The 25,796-nt window shown below is 39.7% G+C and overlaps 1 protein-coding gene across 5 annotated transcripts in view; it reads left to right on the plus strand.

The window, feature by feature from the left end:
• Window positions 1–25,796, plus strand: part of CACNB2 (calcium voltage-gated channel auxiliary subunit beta 2) — a 422,671-nt gene that overhangs the window by 355,698 nt on the left and 41,177 nt on the right. For all 5 annotated transcript variants that reach the window (XM_068986884.1, XM_068986886.1, XM_068986885.1 and 2 more), the window contains 3 exons: window positions 18,485–18,607; window positions 20,976–21,112; window positions 24,028–24,104. In XM_068986884.1, the coding sequence (XP_068842985.1) occupies window positions 18,485–18,607; window positions 20,976–21,112; window positions 24,028–24,104 (337 nt within the window). The remainder of the gene's footprint in view (window positions 1–18,484; window positions 18,608–20,975; window positions 21,113–24,027; window positions 24,105–25,796) is intronic.

The raw sequence follows: 25,796 nt of genomic DNA on the forward strand, positions 1-25,796 counted from the left end.
TTTTATATTGGAGTATAGTTAATTTACAATGTTGTGTTAGTTTCAAGTGTTGGTTATAAGTCTAGGCTTAGCTGATACATATCTGCCCAGGATGACAACTTCTGTTTGTCTGTAAGGCCCCTTAATACAATAGCAGCCTGTCTGCAATTGTCTGAAGTTCACAGTAAATATTCACTTTGGCAAATTTATGCAAAAAGTTGTTTTTTGCATAAAAAACAGCCATCAACTTTTCTAAACCTAACCCCCATGTCTTAATCAGTAAACTGATTCAGTTAGAAAGGTCCGTCTAGTCAAGGCTATGGTTTTTCCAGTAGTCATGTGTGGATGTGAGAGTTGGACTATAAAGAAAGCTGAGTGCTGAAGAATTGATGTTTTTGAACTGTGGTGTTGGACCTTTCTAACTGAATCAGTTTACTGATTAAGATGTGGGGGTTAGGTTTAGAAAAGTTGATGGCTGTTTTTTATGCAAAAAAAACAACTTTTTGCATAAATTTTCCAAAGTGTATATTTATTAAAAGCAGAGACATTACTTTGCCAACAAAGGTCCATCTAGTCAAGGATATGGTTTCTCCAGTGGTCATGTATGGATGTGAGAGTTGGACTGTGAAGAAAGCTGAGTGCCGAAGAATTGATGTTCTTGAATTGTGGTGTTGGAGAAGACTCTTGAGAGTCCCTTGGACTGCAAGGAGATCCAACCAGTCCATTCTGAAGGAGATCAGCCCTGGGATTTCTCTGGAGGGAATAATACTGAAGCTGAAACTCCAGTACTTTGGCCACCTCATGCGAAGAGTTGACTCATTGGAAAAGACTCTGATGCTAGGAGGGATTGGGGGCGGGAGGGGAAGGGGACGACAGAGAATGAGATGGCTGGATGGCATCACCGACTCGATGGACGTGAGTCTGAGTGACCTCCGGGAGTTGGTGATGGACAGGGAGGCCTGGCGTGCTGCGATTCATGGGGTCGCAAAGAGTCAGACACAACTGAGAGGCTGAACTGAACTGAGCTGGATATATGATAATCCCAAACTCCTAATTTATCCCTCCCCGCACCCTTTCCCCTTTGGTAACCATAAATTTGTTTTCAAAGTCTGTGAGTCTGTTCCTGTTTTGTAAATAAGTTCATTTGTATCAATTTTTTTTTTTAGATTCCACATATAGGTGATATCATATGGTATTTGTCTCTGACCTATGTCACTTAGTGTGATAATCTCTAGGTTCATCCATGTTGCCACAAATGGCATTATTTCATTCTTTTTACTGGTTGAATGATACTCTGTTTTACACACACACACACCCCACATGTTCTTTACACATCTGTCAGTGGACGTTTTTGTGCTTCCATGTCTTGGCTGTTGTAAATAGTGCTGTTATGAACATAGGGTTGCGTGAATCTTTTCAAATTACTGTTTTCTCTGGATGCATGGCCATGAGTGAGATTGTTGGATGTATTTTAATGTGTCCATTAAAATATTTGAAATGTATACAGTGAAAAATAGGTAGCCCATTAGCACAGCCACTTGATTTAGATCATGAAATTCATGAGTAGTAGATTTTCTTTTTGCTCTTATAAGGGGAGGCTGTTAGGAGGGAGCCCAGTGTTGGCGGCCTCCATATTAATCCATGTGTGACCCACTTGGGAAGCTCCTCTTTCACCAAGAACAGACTACGGATACAAACCAGGTTATTTTTTAAATTCATTATTTTTAATAGTTGTTTTACAGTATTGTGTTGGTTTCTACCAAACATCAACATGACAAACCAGGCTATTTTTAAGCTTGAGCAGACCTCAATATGGAAAGAGCACAGAGAAAAAGAAGCAATAAGGACCACACAGTAGAAAAGAAAAACGTTCTCCGGTTTCTGAATAATTGGCATAGGGTGGTATTGTATTTTAAGAGAGAACCTTAGGAAAAAAACAAATTTTTGGATAAACTTTCTTAAGTGTATATTTATAGCAAACTTCAGACAATTGCAGACAGGCTGCTATTGTATTAAGGGGCCTTAGAGACAAACAGAAGCTGCCATCCTGGGCAGAGATATATCAGTTTAGCCTAGACTTGTGAGAAAAGGAGGTGTTATGTTATATTGTATAGCAGATTTCTGAGCCACTCACCCATAGAAAGAATAAGTGGCATTAATATAAAACTCTGAAATGCACCATTTATAATTTGTTGTTGTTCAGTTGCTCAGTTGTGTCTGACTCTTTGCAACTCCATGGACAACACACGCCAGTCTTCCCTGTCCTTCACTATCTTCCCAGAATTTGCTCGAACTCATGTCCCTTGAGTCAGTGATGCCATCCAACCGTCTCATCCTCTGTTGTCCCCTTCTCCTCCTGCCCTCAGTCTTTCCCAGCATTCGGGTTTTTTTCTAGTGAGTCAGCTCTTTGTACCAGGTGGCCAAAGTATTGAAGCTTCAGCATCAGTCCTTCCAATGAATAGGGCTGATTTCCTTTAGGATGGATGGATTTGATCTCCTGGCAGTCCAAGGGGCTCTCCAGAGTCTTTTCCAGCACCTCAATTCAAAAGTATCAATTCTTCAGTGCTAAGCCTTCTTTATGGTCCAGCTCTCACATCCACACATGACTACTGGAAAAACCATAGCTTTAACTATATGGACCCATGTCAGCAAACTGATGGCTTTGCTTTTTAATATGTTCTCTAACTTTTCTTCCAAGGTGCAAATGTCTTTTAATTTCATGGCTACAGTCACCATCCACAACAATTTTGGAGTGATTTGTAATTTTCTTACATATAATCATGCTTCTGTTGCAACAAGATATGTTGGGCATAGTTTTCATTTCATAATGGAGGTTCCATTTTTCTTAATTCTTCTGTTGTCTATAAAAAGATCTAGATTGAAAGTTCTCTCTAGGACTGTCCGCGTGGCTCAGCTGGTAAAGAATCCACCTGCAATGCGGGAGACCTGGGTTCAGTCCCTGGATTGGGAAGATCCCCTGGAGAAGGGAAAGGCTACCCACTCCAATATTCTGGCCTGGAGAATTCCATGGACTGTATAGTCCATGGGGTTAAAAAGAGTCAGACATGACTGAGCGACTTTCACACACACAGGACTATCCGTAGCTATTGTTGATAAAGCTGGAATTTTCATTTAAGGAGGTACTTAGAAAAGAAAACTCTCTTCAAATTCTCTTGGCTTTGAATGACTCTGGGCTATTCTAGATAAACTAACTTGCCCTCAAAGGAAAATGAATTATCAATATTTAAGGTATACAACATGCTGTATGTTTCTATTTTGTTGACACTTTCAAAAATGGAATTTTAAATAATTTCACACGTGAAAGGAACCCTGGAATAAATATACTTTGTTTCCAAGAATACCTTCTCGAAGGCGTCACAACTAACTTGGATAAGTTTATATATACTTGATTAGAGAAAAAAAAAGTACTCAGATCATTTGAGGATCACAGTTCATTTTTTAGCTTGTATTTTAAATATTAGAGGTATGGGATTGAAGATGTGGAATCTGCTCCCTCCATGGGTGCACTGCAAATTACTCATAGCCTGAACAATTATGCGAAACCCAGCACACCTGAATTTTAATAAAATGACTAAGATACACAGGAGAAAGTATGTACATTGTAATTCATTTCTTCCAAATTCTTCTATTACACGTGGGAAGGGGGAAAAACCCTATAAATCTAGGGCTACTTGGATGCTTAAAATGTTTTAATTTTTAGCATTTCTTTTTGAAAGTAAAAAGATTTAATTTTGTTGGATGGATAGATAATGGCATAGATATAGCTGGAGATCTCTCTATATATTTATCTATTCCTGAAACCCTTTACCTGAATTTTTTTCTGCCAGGAGTAAACACAAAGAACCACAGAGTCTGTGATGCCCTGTGTGAGAAATTTCTATAGGCATACCTGAAATTCTTAATAAAAATTCCAAGAAGACAACTTTTGAGAACCATAAATAAGAAAACTTCAGGGACCCATGGTAGGGACTGACCCTCTCAACAGGCATTGACAAATTATTTAGGACTGTCTTTCAAGGCAACACTGGAAATACGTGAAGAAGACAGCTCATCACTTCTAGAGTCAAACAATGTTTTTAATTTTAAAAGTTTATCTCCCAGGTTGATCATGATTCATTAAACTTGGCTTTGAATGACTCTGGGCTATTCCAGATAAACTAACTTTTCCTCAAATGCAAATGACTTATCAATATTTAGAGCATTCAGAATAGTACACATTTGACTTTGTTGATGCTTTCAAAAATTGAATTTTAAATAATTTCAAACAGTGGAAGAAACCCTGGAATAAACATGCATTTTATTTTCCAAGAATACCTTCTTGAAGGTGTCACAACTAACTTGCATAAGTTTGTATGTGCTTTGTTAGGGAAAAAGATCACTCCAGTTATTTGACGATCACAGTTCATTTTTTAATTTGCATTTTTTAAAGATTTTTTGATGTGGACCATTTTTAAAGTCTTTATTGAATTTGTTACAGTATTGTTTCTGTTTTATGTTCTGGTTTATTTGACAAGCTCCTAGCTCCCCAACCAGGGATTGAACCCACACCCCATGCCTTGGAACTTGAAGTATTAGGACCACCAGTGAGGTTCCCTTTAATTTGTATTTTAAGTATTAGAGGTATGAGATTTTTTTTTTCTCTTTTTGTTACCAATCTGATTACTGAAAGGCTGATTCTCCTGGACTCTCTAGAATAAGTCCTTCTGTTTAAACACTAACTACAGTATGTACCATCACATATAATGCAACTCCTTTCTAGAACATATCACAAGTGCCATGAATACTATTATTGCTTCACTATTGCTCTCCTGCTAGGGTATCAGCTTCATAAGAGCAAACACTTTCTCTCTCTTGAGCTCCCATAAAGAGGACATACTGCATTCAGAAGAACTCAATAACTACACAATCAATTAAAGAGGAAATGATTTGATTAGTGAGCTAATTCTACCAAATGTAAGTAGCTGACTGTTTGCGACTCCATGGATTATACAGTCTGTGGAATTCTCCAGGCCAGAATACTGGAGGGGGTAGCTGCTCCCTTCTCCAGGGGATCTTCCCGACCCAGGGATCGAACCCAAGTCTCCCACATTGCAGGCAGATTCTTTACTAGCTGAGCCACCAGGGAAACTCAAGAATACTGGAATGGGTAGCCTATCCTTTCTCCAGTGGATCTTCCTGACCCAGGAGTCGAACTGGGGTCTCCTGCATTGCAGGTGGATTCTTTACCAGCCAAGCTACCAGGGAAGCCCAGCTCAGCTGCAGATAACAGAATTCAGAATTTTTATATCACTAGCATATCATCTAGAGGGCTCTCCCAGTGGCTCAGCAGTAAAGAATCTGCCTGCAATGCAGGAGACAAGTTCAATCCCTGGATCAGGAAGATCCCCTGGAGGAGGGCATGGCAACCCATTCCAGTATTCTTGCCTGGGAAATTCCATGGACAGAGGAGTCTGGTGGGCTACAGTCCTTGGGGTCACAAAGAGTCAGACACAGCTGAAGTAATGGACTATACGGTCCATGGAATTCTCCAGGCCAGAATATTGGAGTGGGTAGCCTTTCCCTTCTCCAGGGGATCTTCCCAAGCCAGGGATCGAACCCAGGTCTCCCACATTGCAAGCAGATTCTTTACCAGCTGAGCCACAAAGGAAGCCCAGTACTTTAGATGTGTGCAATAGACTGTTTTTGTCCTCTGACCCCAAATTCATATGTTGAAATCCTAGCCCTGCTCAGTGAAGTTATTAAGAGGCAGGCCTTTGGGAGGTGATGAGGTCATGAGGGTGGAGCGTTCCTGAATGGGAATAGTGCCCGAATCAAAGGGACTACTGGAGACGTACTAGTATTTTTGTTTTCTAAAAAGCTTGTGTATCATCTCTAAAATGTTAAGCGATTGAATTATAGATGACCTTTTCTTTCTCTGATTCACTATTTTGCAGTAAAATTTTTTAAAGGGACAATTCAGTTGGGTATATTTGGTGGGGGATAAGAATTTCAATGAAAAACTATAAACAAGTGTAAAAGCTATTATGAAGGAACACTGAATTTAAATTATTTAAAAAGTTAGTGCAAATGTGAATAAGTGAAACTTTATGAGAAGTTATTAAATAAGTCAGCTGCACAGTATTGTCATGGGATATTATGACATGTAATAGGAATTGTGGGAAAATTTAAGAATGAGTACAAATAACTGAAAATGAAAGTGTTACAGAAGAGGCTGTAGTCTGTCTTGATAACAATACAGTGTCTATAAGAACATGTGCTTTTGTAGCCCCCAAATACCTTGATTTGAATCCTGATTCTTACTGATTAGACTCACGAGTATAAGATTTTTATGGAGATTAAAAAGGCTTTTAAACTCGGTTGTTTCTATGTAGTAAGTACACAATGAATTAAGCATTTCTTAGTTATTGTGGTCTAATAATATTTGAGAAAATAAGTCTGTTTACCAAGCTAAGCCATATCTTTCTATTGCCACGGATATGCTCAAGTAAGTCACAGTTAATACATTATTTTTACTCAGTAACCATCTGCTTTCTCTGAAACCTTGACTCACAAAGTCATGGGGAAGTTGGATATATCCCCAACTTGACTGAAGATGTCTTGAGCAGACCTTTGAGCTGCCTTTACCAACAATCTTTAGAGTAACTACAAGTGTTAAAGTAATTAAACCAGGAGGCCATTAGGCGGGTGTCTCTAATGACTTGATAACCTCAGTAAGCACACAAGCCCCTTGTACTTCTAAGTGCATGCTCAGCCAGAAAATAAAATTTAAGTACAATCAATCACAAACAGCCAACCGGATTTTCCCAAACAAGACGACCACTAAAGCTGTAGCCAATCACATGGCTTCCTTGCTTTGCTGCTGTATTTTCTCTGTGAACGCCTAGCTCCTGTTGGTTGGAATGGCCCTCAACACTTTTGGTTTGGTGCTACCTGATTTGTTTCGATGTTTGCCCAAGTAAAGCCTTGAGGAATTTCCCTGGTGATCTGGTGGTTAAGACTCTGCATTTCCACTGCAGGGGATGCGGATTCAATTCCTGATCGGCAAAACTAAGATCCCACCTGGTACACAGCGAGGCAAAAATAAATAAATAATTTTAAAACCTTGGAAATTTTTATGTGCCTCAGTTTATCCTGTAACATAGATATTGTCAGAGTTTAATGGTAGGTGTTCAAATGATAACTTTGCATCTAAAAATACAACCCAGTTAATATTCAGCATTTGTCATGATCAGAAGAATATTCATCCTTTAAGCTGATTTCTGCCTTCTTTCAGTTTGGATCCCTTCAGGATGCTGTTCTGCCCTCTCCAGCACAGCGCTAGTTAGTCACAAAGCTTGGGAAAATCTTACACCAATAAGTACGTGTAGCAACGTACATTTTTAAAGTGTCCAGAGAGTGACCAGACATGGTCTCATGTTCAGAACTTGCCACCCACAGCTCTCTGCACTGATTCATTCCCTGCCAAAACATTTGGTTTTGGTCCTGGAGATATTCTGCTCTGGTTTTTTGAAGGTTGTTTTCTTTCTTTCTTTTTTTTTTTTCTATTGAAGAAAAACAGAACACTCAGTGTGAAATAAACAATAACAAAGTCAGTACACAACAGACTTCCCAAGTTTGGATCCCTAGAACTGTGTGGCCTTAACTGAAATCACAGCTGTTGGAGGGAAGAAGAAAGTGAAGATCACAGAAATAAAACAAAATATCATGTGTCTCTCCCTATTTGTCAGCCTGTACTTTGTAAAGGCTTCCCTTGCACTTGTTTAGAATGCTCTCTGGGGTATTCTTTGTAGTGTATAATTTTCTAAATCAGTACAGAATAGACATTTTTATAACAGTTTTAAATGCAAAGCAGTAGTTTGGAAGGGATACCCCTGTTGATTCCTCTTAATTCTTTCAGTCCTTTCCTTGTCTTGGAATAAAAATAGTAAGGAGAACCAGGGTGGCGACACGTTAAAAAAAAAAAACCACTTGGAGTTAGAGACTCTGGATGATTCTGAGCTGCCCATCGTGGACTGAGGTGTTTCATAGAGCGTTGTGCCTGGTCCCTGTCGAGATGGTCTTCCGCCACCACACTTTTTATTTTGTTTTTTAAGTTTTTACTCTTCCAGAAAAATAGGAATAGTATAACTTAGGGAAAACCAACTAAAAAATGGGACAGCCACATGGGTGAAATTTTAACAGGTAAACAAAGAGAATGAATGGAGATGTCAGGTTGTTATTCGGGAGTTGGAGGTAGCAGCTGTACCAAAAATATAGCCAACCAAGAGCTAAAGAGAGTGAGCAGGTATGTTTGAACCCAGCCTCTTATCAGCTACCTTAGCTGAAGCTGCTGGGTCTGCTGTAGACACAAGTCCTGGCTAGGATCTCGATGGGCTTAAGGAAGGAACCCTGTATCCTGTAGCATCCTGCCCTGTGAAGTTTGCAGTGTTGGATTTTAAACGAGATAGATGCTAAGATTTGATAGGAAAAAAGGAGTGAATTTTTTTTTTTTTTTAGTATTTATCTGTTTGGCTGGTCTGGGTCTTAGTGGCAGCACCTGGAATCTTCGTGGCATCCTGCAGGATCCTTCCTTGCAGTGCACAGACGCTCAGGTTGTGACACACAGACTCAGTAGTTGTGGACGGGCTTACTTGCTCCATGGCATGTGGGATCTTCATTCCCCGACCAGGGATTGAACCCACGTACCCTGTGTTGCAAGGGAGAGATTCTTCACTGGACCACCACGGAAGTCCCAAGGAGTGAATTTCGATAGACTTGACATTTTCCTAGTTTTCTCTGAAAAGTATATAGGAATTTTGGATAATGAAGTAATCTTTGGTTGCAAATGACTTTGATATCAAAATAATGTAGATTAAACTTGTGTTTTTCATTAACAATATAGACCACCCTCCATATTGATTTGCTTAAGGCAGCTGTTTAGTCTTCTTGGGCTCCCATAACAAAATGGCATCGTCTGCATGGCTTCAGCAGCAGAAATGGGTATTCTCAGAGTTCTGATCACAGACTGTTTCTGGTGAGGCCTCTCTCTTTGGCTTGTAGGCGGCCTCCTTCTCCCTGTGTCTTCACATGGCCTTTCCTCTGAGCCTCTGGGGTCTCCTCTTTCTCTTCTAAGGATGGCAGTCCCATCGGATTAGGGCCACACTCTTATGACCATCTCTAAGCAAACACGAGTCCATAACAACTAAAGAGAAAACAAATTTAGGCATTTTAGTTTTTTCTTCTTCTTCTTCTTTTTTTTTTTTTTTTTCCTGTACAACACGCCTAAAATAAAACTCGCTTGCTCCTGAATTTATACCATGAGATTCTAAATAACTTAAGAACTACAGTTCTCCTGCTTGGTAAGACTAATCAATAGTAAAATTGAATATAGACAGTTCTGTTCTTCTTAAGAGGCTGACTTAATTGAAAACGACTTCACCTTTCTTCTCAGGCTGGGAGACTATTTTATAACCCAGAATAAATAAAGTGCAGCACTTTTTCGCCATATTGGTGTCTTCACTGGTGACCTGGAGGAGCTGCACTGCCTTTTGAAGATGCCGTTCTCGGGAGAGACAGCTCCACAGGGGAAATGAAGCCAGTACACTTTTATTGAAAGCGGAGTTTTATCTTTATGGCTGCGCTGGTCTTCATTGCTGCACGCAGGTTTTTCTCTAGTGGGGCAGGCGGGAGCTACCCTCCAGTTGTGGTGCCTGGGCTTCTCATTGTTGTAGCTTGTCTTTTTACAGATCACAGACTACAGGGCGTGCGAGCTTCAGTAGTTGTGGTGGAGGGGCTCAGTAGCTCTGGCTCCCCAGCTCTAGAGCACGGGCTCAGTTGCTGTGGCATGAGACTTAGTTGCCCCGTGGCATATGGAATCATCCCGGACCGGGGATGGAACCCGTGTCTTCTGCATTGGCAGGTGGATTCTTACCTACTGCTCTACCAGGGAGGTCCAGAGGAGGCTTTACTAATACTGAATGATGGCAGACTGCACCAAAATTGCAGATATTGTCTCTCTTCTTTGTATAGAATTTCTCCTTTGATGACTTCCCTGGGGGCTCAGACGGTAAAGCGTCTGCCTACAATGCAGGAGACCCGGGTTCGATCCCTGGGTTGGGAAGATCCCCTGGAGAAGGAAATGGCAACCCACTCCATTACTCTTGCCTGGAAAATCCCATGGATGGAGGAGCGTGGTAGGCTACAGTCCATGGGGTCACAGAGAGTCGGACACGACTGAGCAACTTCACTTTCACTTTCTCCTTTGGTAAATTTATCTATTGGATGGTTGCTTTTCCTGGTGACTGGTAATTAATCTTTTATATGACCTCAGATCCAAAGTGATGAGCTCTCTGATAAACAAATGGGAAAGGTGCTATACATCTTCCTACCTAGAAAGATAGATCTATGTATCATTATTATTCTGATCTTCACCACGTACATTGATTTTGTAACTTTGAGTACTGCCTGATGTCAGCATTCAGAAATAATGTATTTCAATTCAGTTTTGTAAGGTGAATATAATATTTTAAGGATTACCATTATTCACTCCCCAAAACACTTTTGCAAGAGCTTATCTACTTTTTAATCAACTATGAAAAAGGGAAAAATCAGATATTCCTTATCTTTTTCTTTATAAATAAATTTAACATATCAGGATTGTAACTCATTTCAGTGGTGTTTAAGGAGATACAATTTCAAATTTTGTTTTAAATATTTGCTTCTTTGCTTGATTCTTAGTTAAGATAGCTATTTTCAATTTCATAAATATATATGTACACTTGCACTTATATATATGCATATTAATCATATAAAACAAAATCCTAATGAGACCAGCCTTAGTTCCATAATGATTCATCCGTTCGATTTTTGTGGGCCCTGGAACCATGGTAACAGAACTCTGCCTGGAGTAGGTGCTGGATAAGCTCCTGATGATTGATTCCTCTAACAGAAAGGAATCAATCCTTGAGTTCAGTCCTTTAACCATTATTAATGTGTACCTAGCACTTTGGTAAAGGCTTGGAGGCTGGCATAAAAAATAAATAGGAATATAAATCATTTACCTGAAAAGGGTTATAACCTAGTTGAAAGATCATCTCGGGAAAGTAGGTTAAAATGTTCCCAAATATATAAACTTTATTTGTATATATACTGTAATAGACACATCTATGAAATTGCTGTAGAACATTCAAAACAAGATGGAGAATGGTAGTTTTAAGGCCATTATCTTTTTTCAACTTTATATTTTATATTGGAATATAGCCAGTTAACAGTGTTGTGATAGTTTCGGGGGGACAGTACAGGGACTCAGCCATACATATACATTGTGTCTAGTCATGTGTGGATGTGAGAGTTGGACTGTGACGAAGGCTGAGCGCCGAAGAATTGATGCTTTTGAACTGTGGTGTTGGAGAAGACTCTTGAGAGTCCCTTGGACTGCAAGGAGATCCAACCAGTCCATTCTGAAGGAGATCAACCCTGGGATTTCTTTGGAAGGAATGATGCTAAAGCTGAAACTCCAGTACTTTTGCCACCTCATGTGAAGAGTTGACTCATTGGAAAAGACTCTGATGCTGGGAGGGATTGGGAGCAGGAGAAGAAGGAGACGACAGAGGATGAGATGGCTGAACGGCATCACTGACTCGATGGACGCGAGTCTGAGTGAACTCCAGGAGTTGGTGATGGACAGGGAGGCCTGGAATGCTGCGATTCATGGGGTCGCAGAGAGTCGGACACGACTGAGCGACTGAACTGAACTGAACTGAGTCTCCCCTAAACTCCCCTCCTATCCAGGCTGTCACATAACATAGAGCAGAGTTCCCTGTGCTATGCAGTAGGTCATTAAGGCCATGATCTTTTAAAGCTGAGGGACAGTGGTTTTAAATCTGTTATCTCTGTGATGGTGCTCATGACATTCCCACATGGCATGGCTAGCTTCCTATAAATCCATGACCTTGACTCTCAAGTGGGCTTTAGTCCTGCTTGGCGGTCCCACCATAGTTACTTCCCTTGTTCATTTAGTCTTCCACACTCTGGATTACTTCACTGAGTTTTTTCTTCCCTTCTAAAACCTCCAATACCTTCTGCCCTGTCTTTACTCCCACCTTCCTGTTCCACTGGGAAAGGAAAACAATTAGAGAGGATATCGCATCACCTCTGTGGCCAGAATTTGCCCTTGATCATGCTGCCTCCTTGCCTCTGTCGGGGGCCCGTCCTCCACTTATAGACTGGATCTCACTGCCTCCTCTGCCAAAGCGAAAACAGTGTTCTAGCACTTCTGTCCTTTGGTTCAAAGATCATCACATTTTTTTTCTCCCTCTCTACTGACTCATTCCCATCAGTATTGATTTTTGTTATTTCTCCTACTTTAAATGAAAAAAAAAAATCTTGACTCACTTTTCCTACGAGTCACCCCATTTATTTCTTCCCTTTGTTGAAAAATTCCTTAAAAGAATTGTCTGTACTTACTGTATCCAGTTCTTCTCCTTTTAATCTCTTTTAACTCCAGTATGACTTTATGTCCAGCAAGCAGCCAAGTGGGCTCTTGTCAATAACAACCTCCAGGTTGTGAATCCATATGGCAGGTGCCAGCATTCAGTATTTGACTGATGAGCAGTATCTGACCCAGCTGACCACTTCCCGCTCCTCGAGACACTCACCTCCTGGAAACCAGGAGTCACTCTCCACTTTGCAGTTGTTCCCCACTCTTTGGAAGCTGAGGCACTCTTGTCGTTGGAGTGCCCTCACGTATGTTGATTTCCTTGGCAGTATCATCCAGACTTACCAACTTATATCTATTTTATTTTTTTGACCGTGCTACAAGACATGGAGGATCTTAGTTCCCTGAGCAGGGCTTGAACTCATGCTCCTTTTAGTGGAAACACAGAGTCTTAACGATTGGACTGACAGAGAAGTCCCTGCCACCTTGTATCTTTAGCCCAGATCTTTCTGTCAAACTTTCAGACCTCGAGCCCTCTTCCAAATTCTACTTGAATGTTTCATATCAGCTCAAGCTTTACACATTCAAAACATGTAAAACTTTGGTATAATCTATAAAAATATTGAATCACTAATTGCACACTTGGAACTGATATAATGTTGTAAGTCAACTATACTTCGATTTAAAGGAAATGTAAAATTTTTTATTTTCGCCTCCTGTGCACTTAGCCTCCCCTGTGTATCACCTGATGAGTACATTATCCTTCTCATAGCTCAGACCCAAAGCCTTTGGCATCATTGTCGGCTCTCTTTCACACCCTTATCAACTCTATCAGCAGATAGATAGATTTAGTTGATTCTACTTTGAAAACATATGCAGAATTGGACCTTTTTTTTTTTTAATCACTTCCATTGCTGCTGCTCTGATTTAACCACCTTCATCTCTCCACACGAGTTACTGTGAGCATCTCCAACTTATTTCCCCTGTTTTTACTTCAAAGTCCCCAAATCTTCTTTTCAGTTCAATAGCCATCACAGTCCTTTTAACTTGTCAGACCACATCACTCCTCTGCTGACAACCCTCCACTGATTTTCATCTCACTTAGAATAAAAGCCACGCGTCTTGACTCTGAGCTACACAGTCAGGTATCACCTGAGAGCTCTGACCTCATCTTTGGCTAGCTTCCCTGGCCCCCTCCACTCAGCCACTCTGAGCCCCTTGTCCTGTCCGAGCTCCTCTGAGCTGCTCCCACGTTAGGGCCTCTGCACTGGCTCTTCCCTCTGCCTGGAGTTCAGGCACCTGGATTCTCTCACCTCTTCATGCTTTTCTCCAAATGTTACCTCCTCAAGGCAGGCTACGTATACTACCATGGAAAATTGTCCCTGCCCCGTTACCTGGCACCCTGGCTTTCCCTACCATGTTTTCCACAGAATTTGTCTCTAACATGTTCTATACTTTATTTGATTATTATGTCTATTATTTATAGTCTGTCTCTCCCCCTCTAGAACGTAAGCCCTTAGAGGGCCGGGAATCTTAGTTTCTGTTGGTCATTGATATAATCCAACTGTCCAAAACAGTGCCTGGCACATAAATAATGGATAGATGGATGGGTGGTGGGTGGGTGGATGGATAAAGAGATAACTGAAAACTCAAAAGAGGCTTTCCCTAAACACCTTATTTCACACTGCCAGTCCATCTTCTGCTCGTGGCCACTCTATTCATATAACTTTGTTTTACTCTATTCCTTATTTGAAATCATCAACTATCTTACTTATGATATCTCCTCTACCAGAGTATAGGTTAATCTTTGTGAGGGTAAGAACCTGAGATAGTAAGCATGTACTTAATAAATATTCATTAAATTAATCCATTTTAGACAGGAAACTTGAATTTCTCAAATCAGTTAACTACATATGTAAATTCTATTTTATGACAAATCTGTGATTATTTGCTTATTCAGTCTGATTCAGTGTTCAGTTATCAGGATACATAAATGGTTGTTACATTCTTTTTATCACTGTGGTTTGCTTTGGTTTGCTATTAAAGAATTCTCAGACTACCTTTGATACTTTATAATAAATTACCAAAGATTTTTTGAAAGGTCAATGATAGGCAAGTATTAATAAAGCAGATAGCTCTGATCTTATTTCTGAAAGTACCTCACCATATCTTTGTCTGAGTAATTCCATTGTAAGACTCAATGGTTACAGTCCTACCTGAGTCATTTAAAATCATAGAAAAGCATAGCAAGTTTTATAGGAAATTATTATGTACAAGAAAATGGATCAGAAACTCATTAAAATTTTAAGCTCTCTTTTCTGCAGTCTCTTATAATAGACATCTGGGTCATTTAAACTCTTTACACTTTTCAGTTTCTTTAAAAAATATCTCAAGTTGGAAGTCCTTACTATTTAAGAAAAATCCATTGTAGACTTGAAAACAAACTATGGATTACCCTTATATGTTATTAACTATTAATGGTCTCTGAATGAAAATGGAAAAACACAATTTGCTATTTACATTAATAAAATGCATTGAGAAATTATTAAGAAATGAAGAAATTGATGCCTGAAAGTTCAAGTTATGATTAATCATTATGAGAATTCTATTTTTATTCTTATTTGAATTTCATTTTGCTTTTTAACAGTAAATATTCCATCATCAGCACATTTTTAATTAACTGTATGTAAACATTGTTGTAGCCATTAAAATGATTAGCTTCACTCTTAACTCATTAAGTTATTGTTTGGGAGGCAAGCTCAAAAGAAAGCCATAAAGCTGTGATAATTTGTTTTATCCTCCTTCATGACCAGAGATTGGGGGGTTTTGTTTTGTCTTAGAGCTTCCACGTGTAAGTGAGAGCAGACCGTCTTTCTCTATCTCACTTAGCCTAGTGCCCTCCATGGAGAAGGAGATGGCACCCCATTCCAGTGTTCTTGCGTGGAGAATCCCAGGGACGGGGGAGCCTGGCGGGCTGCCGTCTATGGGGTCGCACAGAGTTGGACACGACTGAAGCGACTTAGCCTAATGCCCTCCAAGTCCATCCATGTTGTTGCAAAAGGCAGGATCTCCTTCTTTCTCATGGCTGAATAGTATTCCTGCGTGTGTGCATGCGTATCTCACATCTTTATTATCCGTTCATCTGTTGGTGGACACTTAGGATGGTTCCATGTCCTGACTATTGTGAATGATGCTGCTATGAGCATAAGAGTCTAGATATCTCTTTGACGTAGTTGTTTTGTTTTCTTTGGATATATCCCCAGAAGTGGAATTGCTGGATCCAAAGAGATTTTTTAGGTAATGATCTCCTACTTAACAATAATTATTTTCTGACAGCCTTAGGTCTAGCGACTCTAGAAGACTATGAAAAAATAATAATTGCTCCTGCTGTAAACTTAAAACGTATCTCTGACCGGCGCTTAGGGGCTTCCATGGGCCAGGCTTCCAAGGTGCCAATGGAGCTTCTTTAGGTTGTGGGAAAAATCAAGTCCTGTGGCCTCAGAACTGCCCACAATCCATCCCCCTGAACCTGCCAGCTGGGCTCCTATACGGCTTGCTGTGTAAAGCTTCTTATCTAAGGGAAGCATGGTTGGTCGTAGGAGGAGAGCCAGGTAGGGGAGTCACACTCTGAACTGTAATCTTAATCTAAGAACATAAAATCATCATCTGTTGCCCTGATAATTATAGGCTAGCCTTCACCACCTCTTTTTCTTTTCTCAGCGTTCCCTCTTCCTACCACTCCAGTGTCTGAAAAGTTGGTCATTGGGAAAAAGAGAAGAAATTTTCATGGGATCCTTTATACAGTTGTACATTTAAAATTTAGGTCTTCCAGTGGTTTAAATATATATGTGTGTATGTGCTTGCATGCGCTACACTTAAATTCTGTATCCTCCAAGGAATTTTTAAGAAGTCCCTGAGAGAGATGAGAGATGGTGTCATTAAAAAAAAAAAAAATCTTGAATTTATATTTTAGGGATCAGAAACTCTCTCCAATAGTGGATTGATTATACCCAAGAAAATCCTATTTCTAGTAGTAAAACTGAGTCTAATTAAAACTGCATCTTAGAGAAAAGGGCACCAACATATACTGCTGGTTGCAGATTAAAATGGCAGAGCCCATTTGGACAGTAGTTTGGAAGAGAATTTTAAAAGGTCTTGATAACTCATGGCTTACTCATGCTACCTCTGGGAATCTATCCCAAGGAGAGAATCCTAAATAGAAAGAGGCATTTTGTACAAAGATTTTTCAAAGCAGAATATTTATCATAATGAAAAAAAACCTCTAAACCTATATGTCGAAAAAGGGGTTGAATTATCGAGGTAATTTTTTAAATGGTAGAGTAAAAAGAAGTGTATGACATGAAAAACTGCTATGTTACTTTAAGAACTGGATATGGATTAGGTATGAATTGGATATGAATTATGGTTATAGCTATGGGAAACAAATTTACATATTATTTAAAATTATATTTCCATTTTCCCCCTGAAATACCATTCACATTGTCACACATTGACATATATAGACTACCACATGTAAGATAGCTAGCTAGTGAGAAGCTGCTGTTTAGCATAGGGAGCTCAGCTCAGTGCTCTGCGATGACCTAGAGGGGTGGGTGGGGAGAGAGGGAGGCTCAAGAGGGAGGGGACATATGTATACCTATGGCTGTTTCCAGTTGTTATACAGCAGAAACCAACACAACATTGTAAAGCAGTTATCCTCCAGGTAAAACTAAATAATTTTTTTAAAAACAGGATTGTGTTTCAGTGCTTGAACTATTAGGCAACTTTTACTGTTCTTCTTTAAAGTTCATATTTCCGTACGAGGAATAGCCCTCTTCTATTATTAAAATTCGTAATGGATGTCACGAATTGGATTTCACGTCTTTCAGTCTCCTTCCTGTCTACTGTGCCTTTATCTAGAACCTGGACCTCCTTTCTGCATATTGTGGATGAATCTACGTAACCATGGCTGTTCTAAACTCAGTCCTCACCCAGACAGTAGTCAGCTAGAACAGATTAACTATGGAAAATTCAGAAGTGAAGATGGGTTCTTTCTATTCCAGTTCCCCCTCATCCTTCATGAGCAGTCCTGATGAAGAGCTCTTTGAATAGGGAGAAACAGCTCAGAAGAAATCCACTTGCCCACATTGTGAAAGAAACCCAGTGCTAGTTAGAGCAATACCTCTTTTCACTATTTCTGAGTTTACCTGGTTTTTTGGTTTTTTTTTTTAACCTTGTGATTAAGCAGGTATTGCTTGATAGAGGACAAAATGTATCTGTAAATTTGTGAAGCATCAAATAATGAAAAATAACTTACTGAATGTTACCATCTTTAGTGACTGAGAAAACTCAAGGAGGACAAATATTAAAATAGAAAGTCATTGCTTTCATGATACCCAGCAGCCATGAATATGGTTTTTAATAGTCATAAGATCTAGTCCTTGGTTCTTTCTTCATGCAAAACATAGTATGTTTTGGAATTATGTCATAAAAAAATTTTTTTTTTTAAATTTCTGGCTGCATTGGGTCTTAGTTGTGGCGTGAGGGCTTAGTTGCCCTATGGCATGTCGGATCTTAGTTCCCCAACCAGGGATCAAACCAGAGTCCCCTGCATTGGAAGATGGATTCTTAACCACTGGGCCACTAGGGAAGTTCCATCTTCTATTATTAATTAAAGTAGATTTGGGGGTGTATATGGCAGTGGCCAAGTCTTTTTCACTGAAACACAAGAACTTGGCATTTCAACCCTGTGTATGTTTCTTGATTTCCATTTGTTACAAGTTTTTATGTTGCAAACACATATTTCAGTAGTTCATCTTTACTTTCATTGCTTGGAGTGCTTTCATAAAGCACAATGGCCTTTTTCTAGTTCAGAAATGGGTGTATGTGGCTGAGCGCCCAAAGGTTTCCCATGTTGCAAATACTAAGATGGTATTTTGTGATAAAGAACCAAATCGAGGAAAAACAACAACTGTGACATCCGTTATTCTGTGTATGTTTGTATTTTGAGGGGTAAAGAGAAGGAACACTTGTTTCTTTTTTTATTTTTTCCCCCTTTTTCCATTTTAGACAAAGCCCGTTGCATTTGCAGTTCGGACAAATGTCAGCTACAGTGCAGCCCACGAAGACGATGTTCCCGTGCCAGGCATGGCCATCTCATTTGAAGCAAAAGATTTTCTGCATGTTAAGGAAGTAAGGAGAGTAACTGCAATTTCTAGCTGCATGACTTTTTTTTTACCTTGAAGCATCATTTCTTACTTCTCATTGCTATGAAAAATAGCACGTGTATAGCCGTGATTATATAACATACACATGAAATCAGTGCCTCTCAACCTTTTCCAAAATAAATATAGTCTTTTTAAAGAAGAAAAGAGTCACAGGCTTCTTGGAATAACCTCAAGGCTCCCCCGGGCTCTGTGACCCAGAAATCGAGAACCACTGGAGTAGATGGGCCTTTTTTTATACTTAACCTGTACTTTTTCTTTTAATGTTTAACCTTGACCATGTGTCATTTGCCTCTCATGTCCCAAGTTTAAGCATCTGGGGAGAGTTTAATAATAGTATCTAGAATTCACGGTCTCTCCTCTCTGCTAACAAGGTCTAAACTCAGAGCGCTGGTGCACTTTCTCCTTCTTTGGTGGTGAATTGCTGTAGGGGAAGGAGACATGGATGGAATTAGAGCCAATGAGACAAGAAATAGATATCAGGAACATCCCTTTTCCTCCACGCCAAAAGCCTCCACTTTCTGTTAACAATGACTCAATCTGTAAATTGGAAAAAATTCACTCTTAATTAAGGTTTATTTTGAGTCAACATTTATCAAAGCCAGCTCTGCCAGAGATTTCCCCTCCATGATGTTCTCAGGCTGTAAGCGTGAGACTCTTGAACCTGTAGGAATTTTACCATTGGAATACTTCCATCTAGGGAACAGCGTGTCCTAGGGAGCATATGTCAATGTAACTGCTCAGGCACTAAAGGCTATGAGCAAAAGAGGTGATGACTGCCATTGAAAGAGCCTAGAGAATATAGAGGCTACCATTTCTTTAACTTTTCAAAAGAGCTGTTATTTCTATTCAGCTAGGAAAAATTGAAAGTTGAAGTGTCAGTCGCTCAGTCGTATCCAACTTTTTGTGACCCCATTGGACTGTAGCCCACCAGGCTCTTCTGTTCGTGGGATTCTCCAGGCAGGAATACTGGAGTGGGTAGCCATTCCCTTCTCCAGGGGATCTTCCCAACCCAGAGATTGAACCTGGGTCTCCTGCATTGCAGGCAGATTCTTTACCATCTGAGCCACCAGGGAAGGAAGTCCCTTGGCTAGGAAGGAAAAACAGAAAAAATTCTCAGAAGTACAACAAGCCTTAACTTTCACTTTACAACAGAAAGTTAGGTGAATCCAGGCTCCCATCCCAAGGGCTGATACTTAGAGAAAGAAAAGAAAAACAGAATGGATTTTCTTCTTTGAAATGCTGACTTTAAAAAAGAAAGAAAAAAAAGCACAACATAAGAGTTCCGAATTAAGTTTTGTTTGGGCCAAAATGAGGCCTATGGCCCAGGAGACAGCACCTTGGATAGCTCTGAGAAACTGCTCCAAAGAGGCAGGGGAGAACGCCAGCATCTATGTGATTTTGGTGAAGGAGGAGTGTTTGCAATCAAGCACATATTTTTGCAGAAGGTTTCAGTCATCGTCATGCAGAACTTTAGTGCTTTTCTAGATATGAGAAGATGTAAGAATTAGGCTCATAAAATCAGCTCCTGAAAATATCTATCTGAAGACCTGTTCTGCCAGTTTTTTTCAAAGCACAGAGTGCCTCATTTCTGCTCTCCACCCTGAACGCCTTTCAGGGAGTGTTGAAGGTCAGTGGCTGGAGCAGCACATGATTTAGTCCTTGCAGAGGTAGATGACAAGTGCCAGTTTGTAGCTGACAGAAATGTTCAAGAACAGGCTTGGAAAATACTATTCATTTGAGAGACATCAAACCAGATCCTAAAGGTATAGGATAAATATTCCAGGCACAAGAGAGAAATTACCAACATTCACATAAGTCGAGAAATCATTTGTGAACACCAGATTGTGGTCATTATAAACCTGTTTGCAACAAAGATACATTTTGCTCTGACATCAGGTATTTCAGGTGAATGTCAGTATTTTTCACTCATAATACTTCTAACTACTCTGATTATACAAGAGGAAGACTTACTGTAACATTCCCTAGTTCCTAGTGGTCTCTTGTCAGGAAGAGCTGTTAATCTTTGAATAGGAAGAGTTTACCCTCCTCATGGTGCCAGCAGCTGCAATGAATTCAGGAAAATCTCACGGTCAGGAAAGTGAAGGCAGAGTCAAGCCAGAGATGGCTTGTTGAGCATCCTGAAAATACTTCATTTTTCGCATACTCAACACGTGAACCTACAGGTTTCTTGACTTGTGATATTTGAGGCAGAGTTCTCTGTAATTGCCATAATATTTCTCTCCATTGAAAAAAGTTAACCGAGAAGAGAAAGGATGTGAAGATTCATTTAACTTCTGTGCACTGATCTGAACAACTTTGGTTTTTTTGTTTAGAAATTTAACAATGACTGGTGGATAGGGCGATTGGTTAAAGAAGGCTGTGAAATCGGATTCATTCCAAGCCCAGTCAAGCTAGAAAACATGAGGCTACAGCATGAACAGAGAGCCAAGCAAGGGAAATTCTACTCCAGGTAGGAGAAAAACATCAAGTTTTTGTGTCAGAGTTCAGTCTGTACTATCATTCATGAACCGTTGGTTACTGTAATCTCCAATCTTTATTTTGTGTTAGAAAACTTACATTGTATTCGTTTCTATAATGATGCGAAAGCCATTGTCAATGACCATATTTTAGTGTCAGCAAGAATTTCTTTTGAGTGCCCACAAACAAGTCAAATAGAAGGTGCTTTGTGGTTTGGAACATCCGTCTCCATTCACTAGTATTTTATAACTCTCGGGCTGTTTTAGTTCAGACTGGTGATACGGTTTACTGAGAGCATTACAAATCCTGTGTTTTAAAAACATCACCCAGCCTCTCATTTTCATCCTCTACGAGAGAGAATCAAATTAAGTGTTACCATGAAGGAAAGAAAAGAGCTAGGGTCATAGCGTATTAAATTCAGGCTTTAGTGCAGGGGAGATTCTGAAGTCCTAATCTTGCTGAAAATACTCTGGCATCAAGCAGTCATGGTAACTAATCCCAGTATCTGGAGCTGCCTGGCATGGTAGGAAGATGTTTTAGAAACGACAGTCTCAGAGACCAGCAAGGAGCAGCTCTTGTGGTCTCTGAGTTTCACTTTCACTTAAGAAACTCAATTTTCAGTTCTACCCACTGCTTAACACTTAAAGAGAACTCGGTAAGAAAGCAGTTAAAACTGTCCTTGCAGATAGCAATTAGATGAGTTATGTAATAAGCTGGGGCCAAATGATCTTTTTTCCTAGGAGTCTTAAGGCTGTTTGCCCTTCACTAGAATCATTAGAAGGGCTCCTCGAATACGGAGTAAATGTGAAAATGACCCCCTTGCAGACAAGTACAGGAACACGATTTGCTTTTTCCAGTGAAAGGATGTGATATACGCAAGTCTTTTCTTAAATGCAAACCGCTAAGCTTTTGTTTCCTGAAGTTTATATTTTATCTGTTTCTATGTTTCTATGCCCACATACAGGTCAAATATAAGATGCTTTGTGGTTTGGAACATCCATCTTCATTCACTAGTATTTTTTTTTTCTTTTTTTGCCTAAGTAGGTGAAAATATTGTTTTCTTGTTTTCTTATTCAGAGGTTTTTACATTTGTCTCCAAACATTTTAAATATACTTTTGTTTTGAGGGCATAGCTAGAATTCAGCAGTATTATAAAACTCAGATTTATAAGTGATTAAAAAAAAATCCACAGAAATCAAAAGCAGTAGAATTGGAGCCTGGCTCAAGAACATGACATTTTTATGGAATTAAACGTGAAGGGCAAATTTGCATTCTGAACATTTTGGCTCTTCGCACTGTTTGCCACAGTTTTACACAACTCAAATAATACTTTGATTGTTATGAAAATTCAAAGACTTAATAGTTTAGGGAAAAAAAAAAACTTCTGGAAGAAAATGTTTTGGTCTTGCTAATGGGTATTTTTAAATAACTGCCAGAAATGGCTTCTCTAAACTACTTTTACAAGGTGTCTGGTGTCCTTGTTAAACATGCTAGGGTATCTTTTAAGAACCTTAAAAAGCCACAGAGGCCTTCTGGTGGTTGCTTAAAGCTTTGATGTTTATCTTTTTTACACATTAAAATGCCAGGATGGTAGCAACAAAATTCAGCCTGTCACTGGTATTTTAGTGGAATTTATATTTTCTTATGAATATTCATAAAATATTAAACATATGTAAATATTTACAAAATCTCACTCTTGGATACATAGACACTGTGGCAGATTATGTCCACTAGACCTGGGCTTGGCAATGATAATAAACATTTGGCCATAAGATTGTCTCACTGAAATTCCATGTCACTCTTTTAAAATATTCCTTTCCCTCCACCTCTGTGAGGGGGTCATGTAGTGTATCATTTTGCATGCAAGTCACTGGTAAAAACATCAATGCCACTGATCTTATATTAACTCCAGAGTTTCTAAGAAACTAAAGCAAGTCTCAGATCAAACTTTAGAATTTGGTAGTTCTGAAGTTCAGATCATTCCTAAATGAGCCAAGTTGAACCCTCCATGTTAGCCATGTTTGAGAAATGTTCAAGGTATACTCTGAGAGTTAAATCATGGAACACTGTCATGCTCTCTCAAGTGTCTTTTAGAGAAGGGATCCCCAACCCTCAGGCCATGAACCAGTATCCCCGGCCCATCAGGAACCAGGTCCCATAGCAGAAGGTGAGCTGCACACAAGTGAAGTTTCATCTATATTTACAGCCACTCCCCATCACTTGAATTACCTCCTGAGCTCCATCTCCTGCTCAAAGAGCTCAGTAAATGTAACACACTTGAATTATCCAAAACCAATCCACACCCTCTGTTCCTTGGAGAAATTGTCTTCCACAAAACTGGTCCCTGATGCCAAAAAGGTTGAGGACCACTGTTTTAGAGGTTGGCAAATTTTATTATTGCTGTGTTGCTGGGTTTTTTTTTTTAATAGATTGCTCATGAATACTTGAATACTGTACATCTTGGTACACAAAAAAGAAGCAAGCTGCTTCTGGTGTACAAGAAAAAGGAGTAGGAACCCAGTGAAAAAGAAACAAGTTTGGGTGTTAGCCTGTGGGTTCTATGCATTGCTTCCAAGAGTCTTGAAAATGAGAAACAGGAAATCTTTGCTCTTAATCCATTTGCGATCCTGGCAGAGGGTTTGTTGGGTGCAGCAGGTACCCTAGTTTTCCTCAGTCTCTCGGGGCCTTTTCAAATTAAGCCTTGAATCTGAAACAGAGACCTTGACACAATTGTTTCAAGCACTTCAGGAGCCCACTGGGAAATTACTCTTTGCCTCCTTGGAGGCAAGGCAGATTTAAAGTTCAATAAAAAACATAATGAGTAATCATCATGTTTATTGAGCAGTACAAATGTCTTCATCTCTGAAATAAGTGTCAGTTGTAATATAAACTTTTGCTTTACTCCAGTAAATCAGGAGGAAATTCATCATCCAGTTTGGGTGACATAGTACCTAGTTCCAGAAAATCTACACCTCCATCATCTGGTAAGTAGGTAGTAAGTGCTGAACAGTACCTACTGCATTTCATGCTTTTCTCCGTCTTACCTAGTTGTGTGAGTTTCCATAAACCGAGTCACAGTTAACCCTCTAGATGTTCAGAGGGAGCAGAAATGAGAATGGTGTTAGGAACAATATGGACAACTTTCTTTCTGCCTTTGAAAAAAAAACCCAGAAATGGTGTCAGTGTGTTCACAGTTTAGAAGATCAAGATGATGAGCAGATTTAACTTTCTAGTCCCCCTCTACACGGTGGTCCCTGGCACATTGTCATGGTCTATAAATGAATGAACATTCACCATCAATCAGAGTGCCATGGGAGGTAGAAGAGAAGGATAAAAAAAAGTTTAGAAAAGTGAAGAAAGAAGGACAAAGTGATGATGGATTGATGGGTCTGACATGAACTCTACCCAGGAAGCTCCATGGAACATGGTAGAAGACGTACAGAAACACTGAACAAAAGATGGAAACACTTCCAGGAAGAGTAATGACTGTTTTTTCCCCAGAGCCCTGAAGAAGAATGTGAATTTCTGATTATTTTAGAAATAAGTATTTTAGAAATAATTTATAGGTCAGTATTGTTCAAGACATACTTGAAAAATGACTCCTTGTCTATCTGCAATTCATTAACTGAATTTGTATTTGCTCAGCCTGGCAACTCTACCATTCTGTGTTGAACTTGGAGCTCTGTATCAACAGGAGACAAATTGGTTGAACAGGGGTGAAAATTTATGATCGGAGTCTTAGTTTGCTAAGAGATGCAATTGAAAGTCAGAGGAAGATGGTAAGGATGGGCCAGTGGAGCATTTGGGTGATTTCTAGGAAGCTAGAAGTGGGAAGAGGTCAAAGACAGAGAATTCTGCCCCTGTGGAGAAATGAAGGAACAGTAGAATTGCACCATGACTGCCTGGTCTTAAGGGTCCCCCTTGTTACTGACGATTGTACCTTGTTCCAAGATGTTTGCAGCTTTCATAGACCCATCCTAGCTTCTTAGTTAAAACTGGAGGATTTGTTAAGTGAGCAAAGTCTGAGCACAATAAGAAATCAACTGTTTTAGAATGCATATTGATTTCCAAAGTCGAGTACTTAAAACTAGCTATAATTCTAAGTTAAGTAAAATAGTATGTTTGAAATGAAACATCAGAGCCCTTTGGGGATGATGTGAGGTTGTCTTCCCCTGATTGGTGGTGATTAGATATTCCCTGAGAGCCCAATGGAAAGGAGGCTTCTCTCTACCCCTCAAATGGGTGGAGTTGCAGCGATTATAGTACAAACCTTATTCTCTTCCTCTGTGTCTTCAAAACTGTCTCAGAGACTCCTGAGGATTGTCACTAGCTCCTGAAATAGGAAAATGCCAGTTCCTTGTGTTAAACAGCATCCTTGCCCTCAGATTGCCAGCCCCACTTCTGTCAACCCAGAAGTTTTCTGTTTCCTTTAATTGAAATGTAGCCTTCTCATCATCTTGGCGATGTAATGAGAGCTAACAACATGCATTTTGAAGAACAAGTGAGTGTGTTTGGAAAGTAACATTTCATTTCTGTAGCGGATGTTATGTGCATATGTGTTAAGTTGCTTCAGTCATGTCCAACTCTGTAATCCTATGAACTCTGTCCATGAGATTCTTCAGGGAGGAAAACTGGAGAATACTGCCATGCTCATTAGTCATTCCTGAACATCAAGT

The sequence above is a fragment of the Capricornis sumatraensis genome, chromosome 15 (genome assembly GCF_032405125.1).
Source record: "Capricornis sumatraensis isolate serow.1 chromosome 15, serow.2, whole genome shotgun sequence".
In the NCBI taxonomy this organism is placed as follows: Eukaryota; Metazoa; Chordata; class Mammalia; order Artiodactyla; family Bovidae; genus Capricornis; species Capricornis sumatraensis.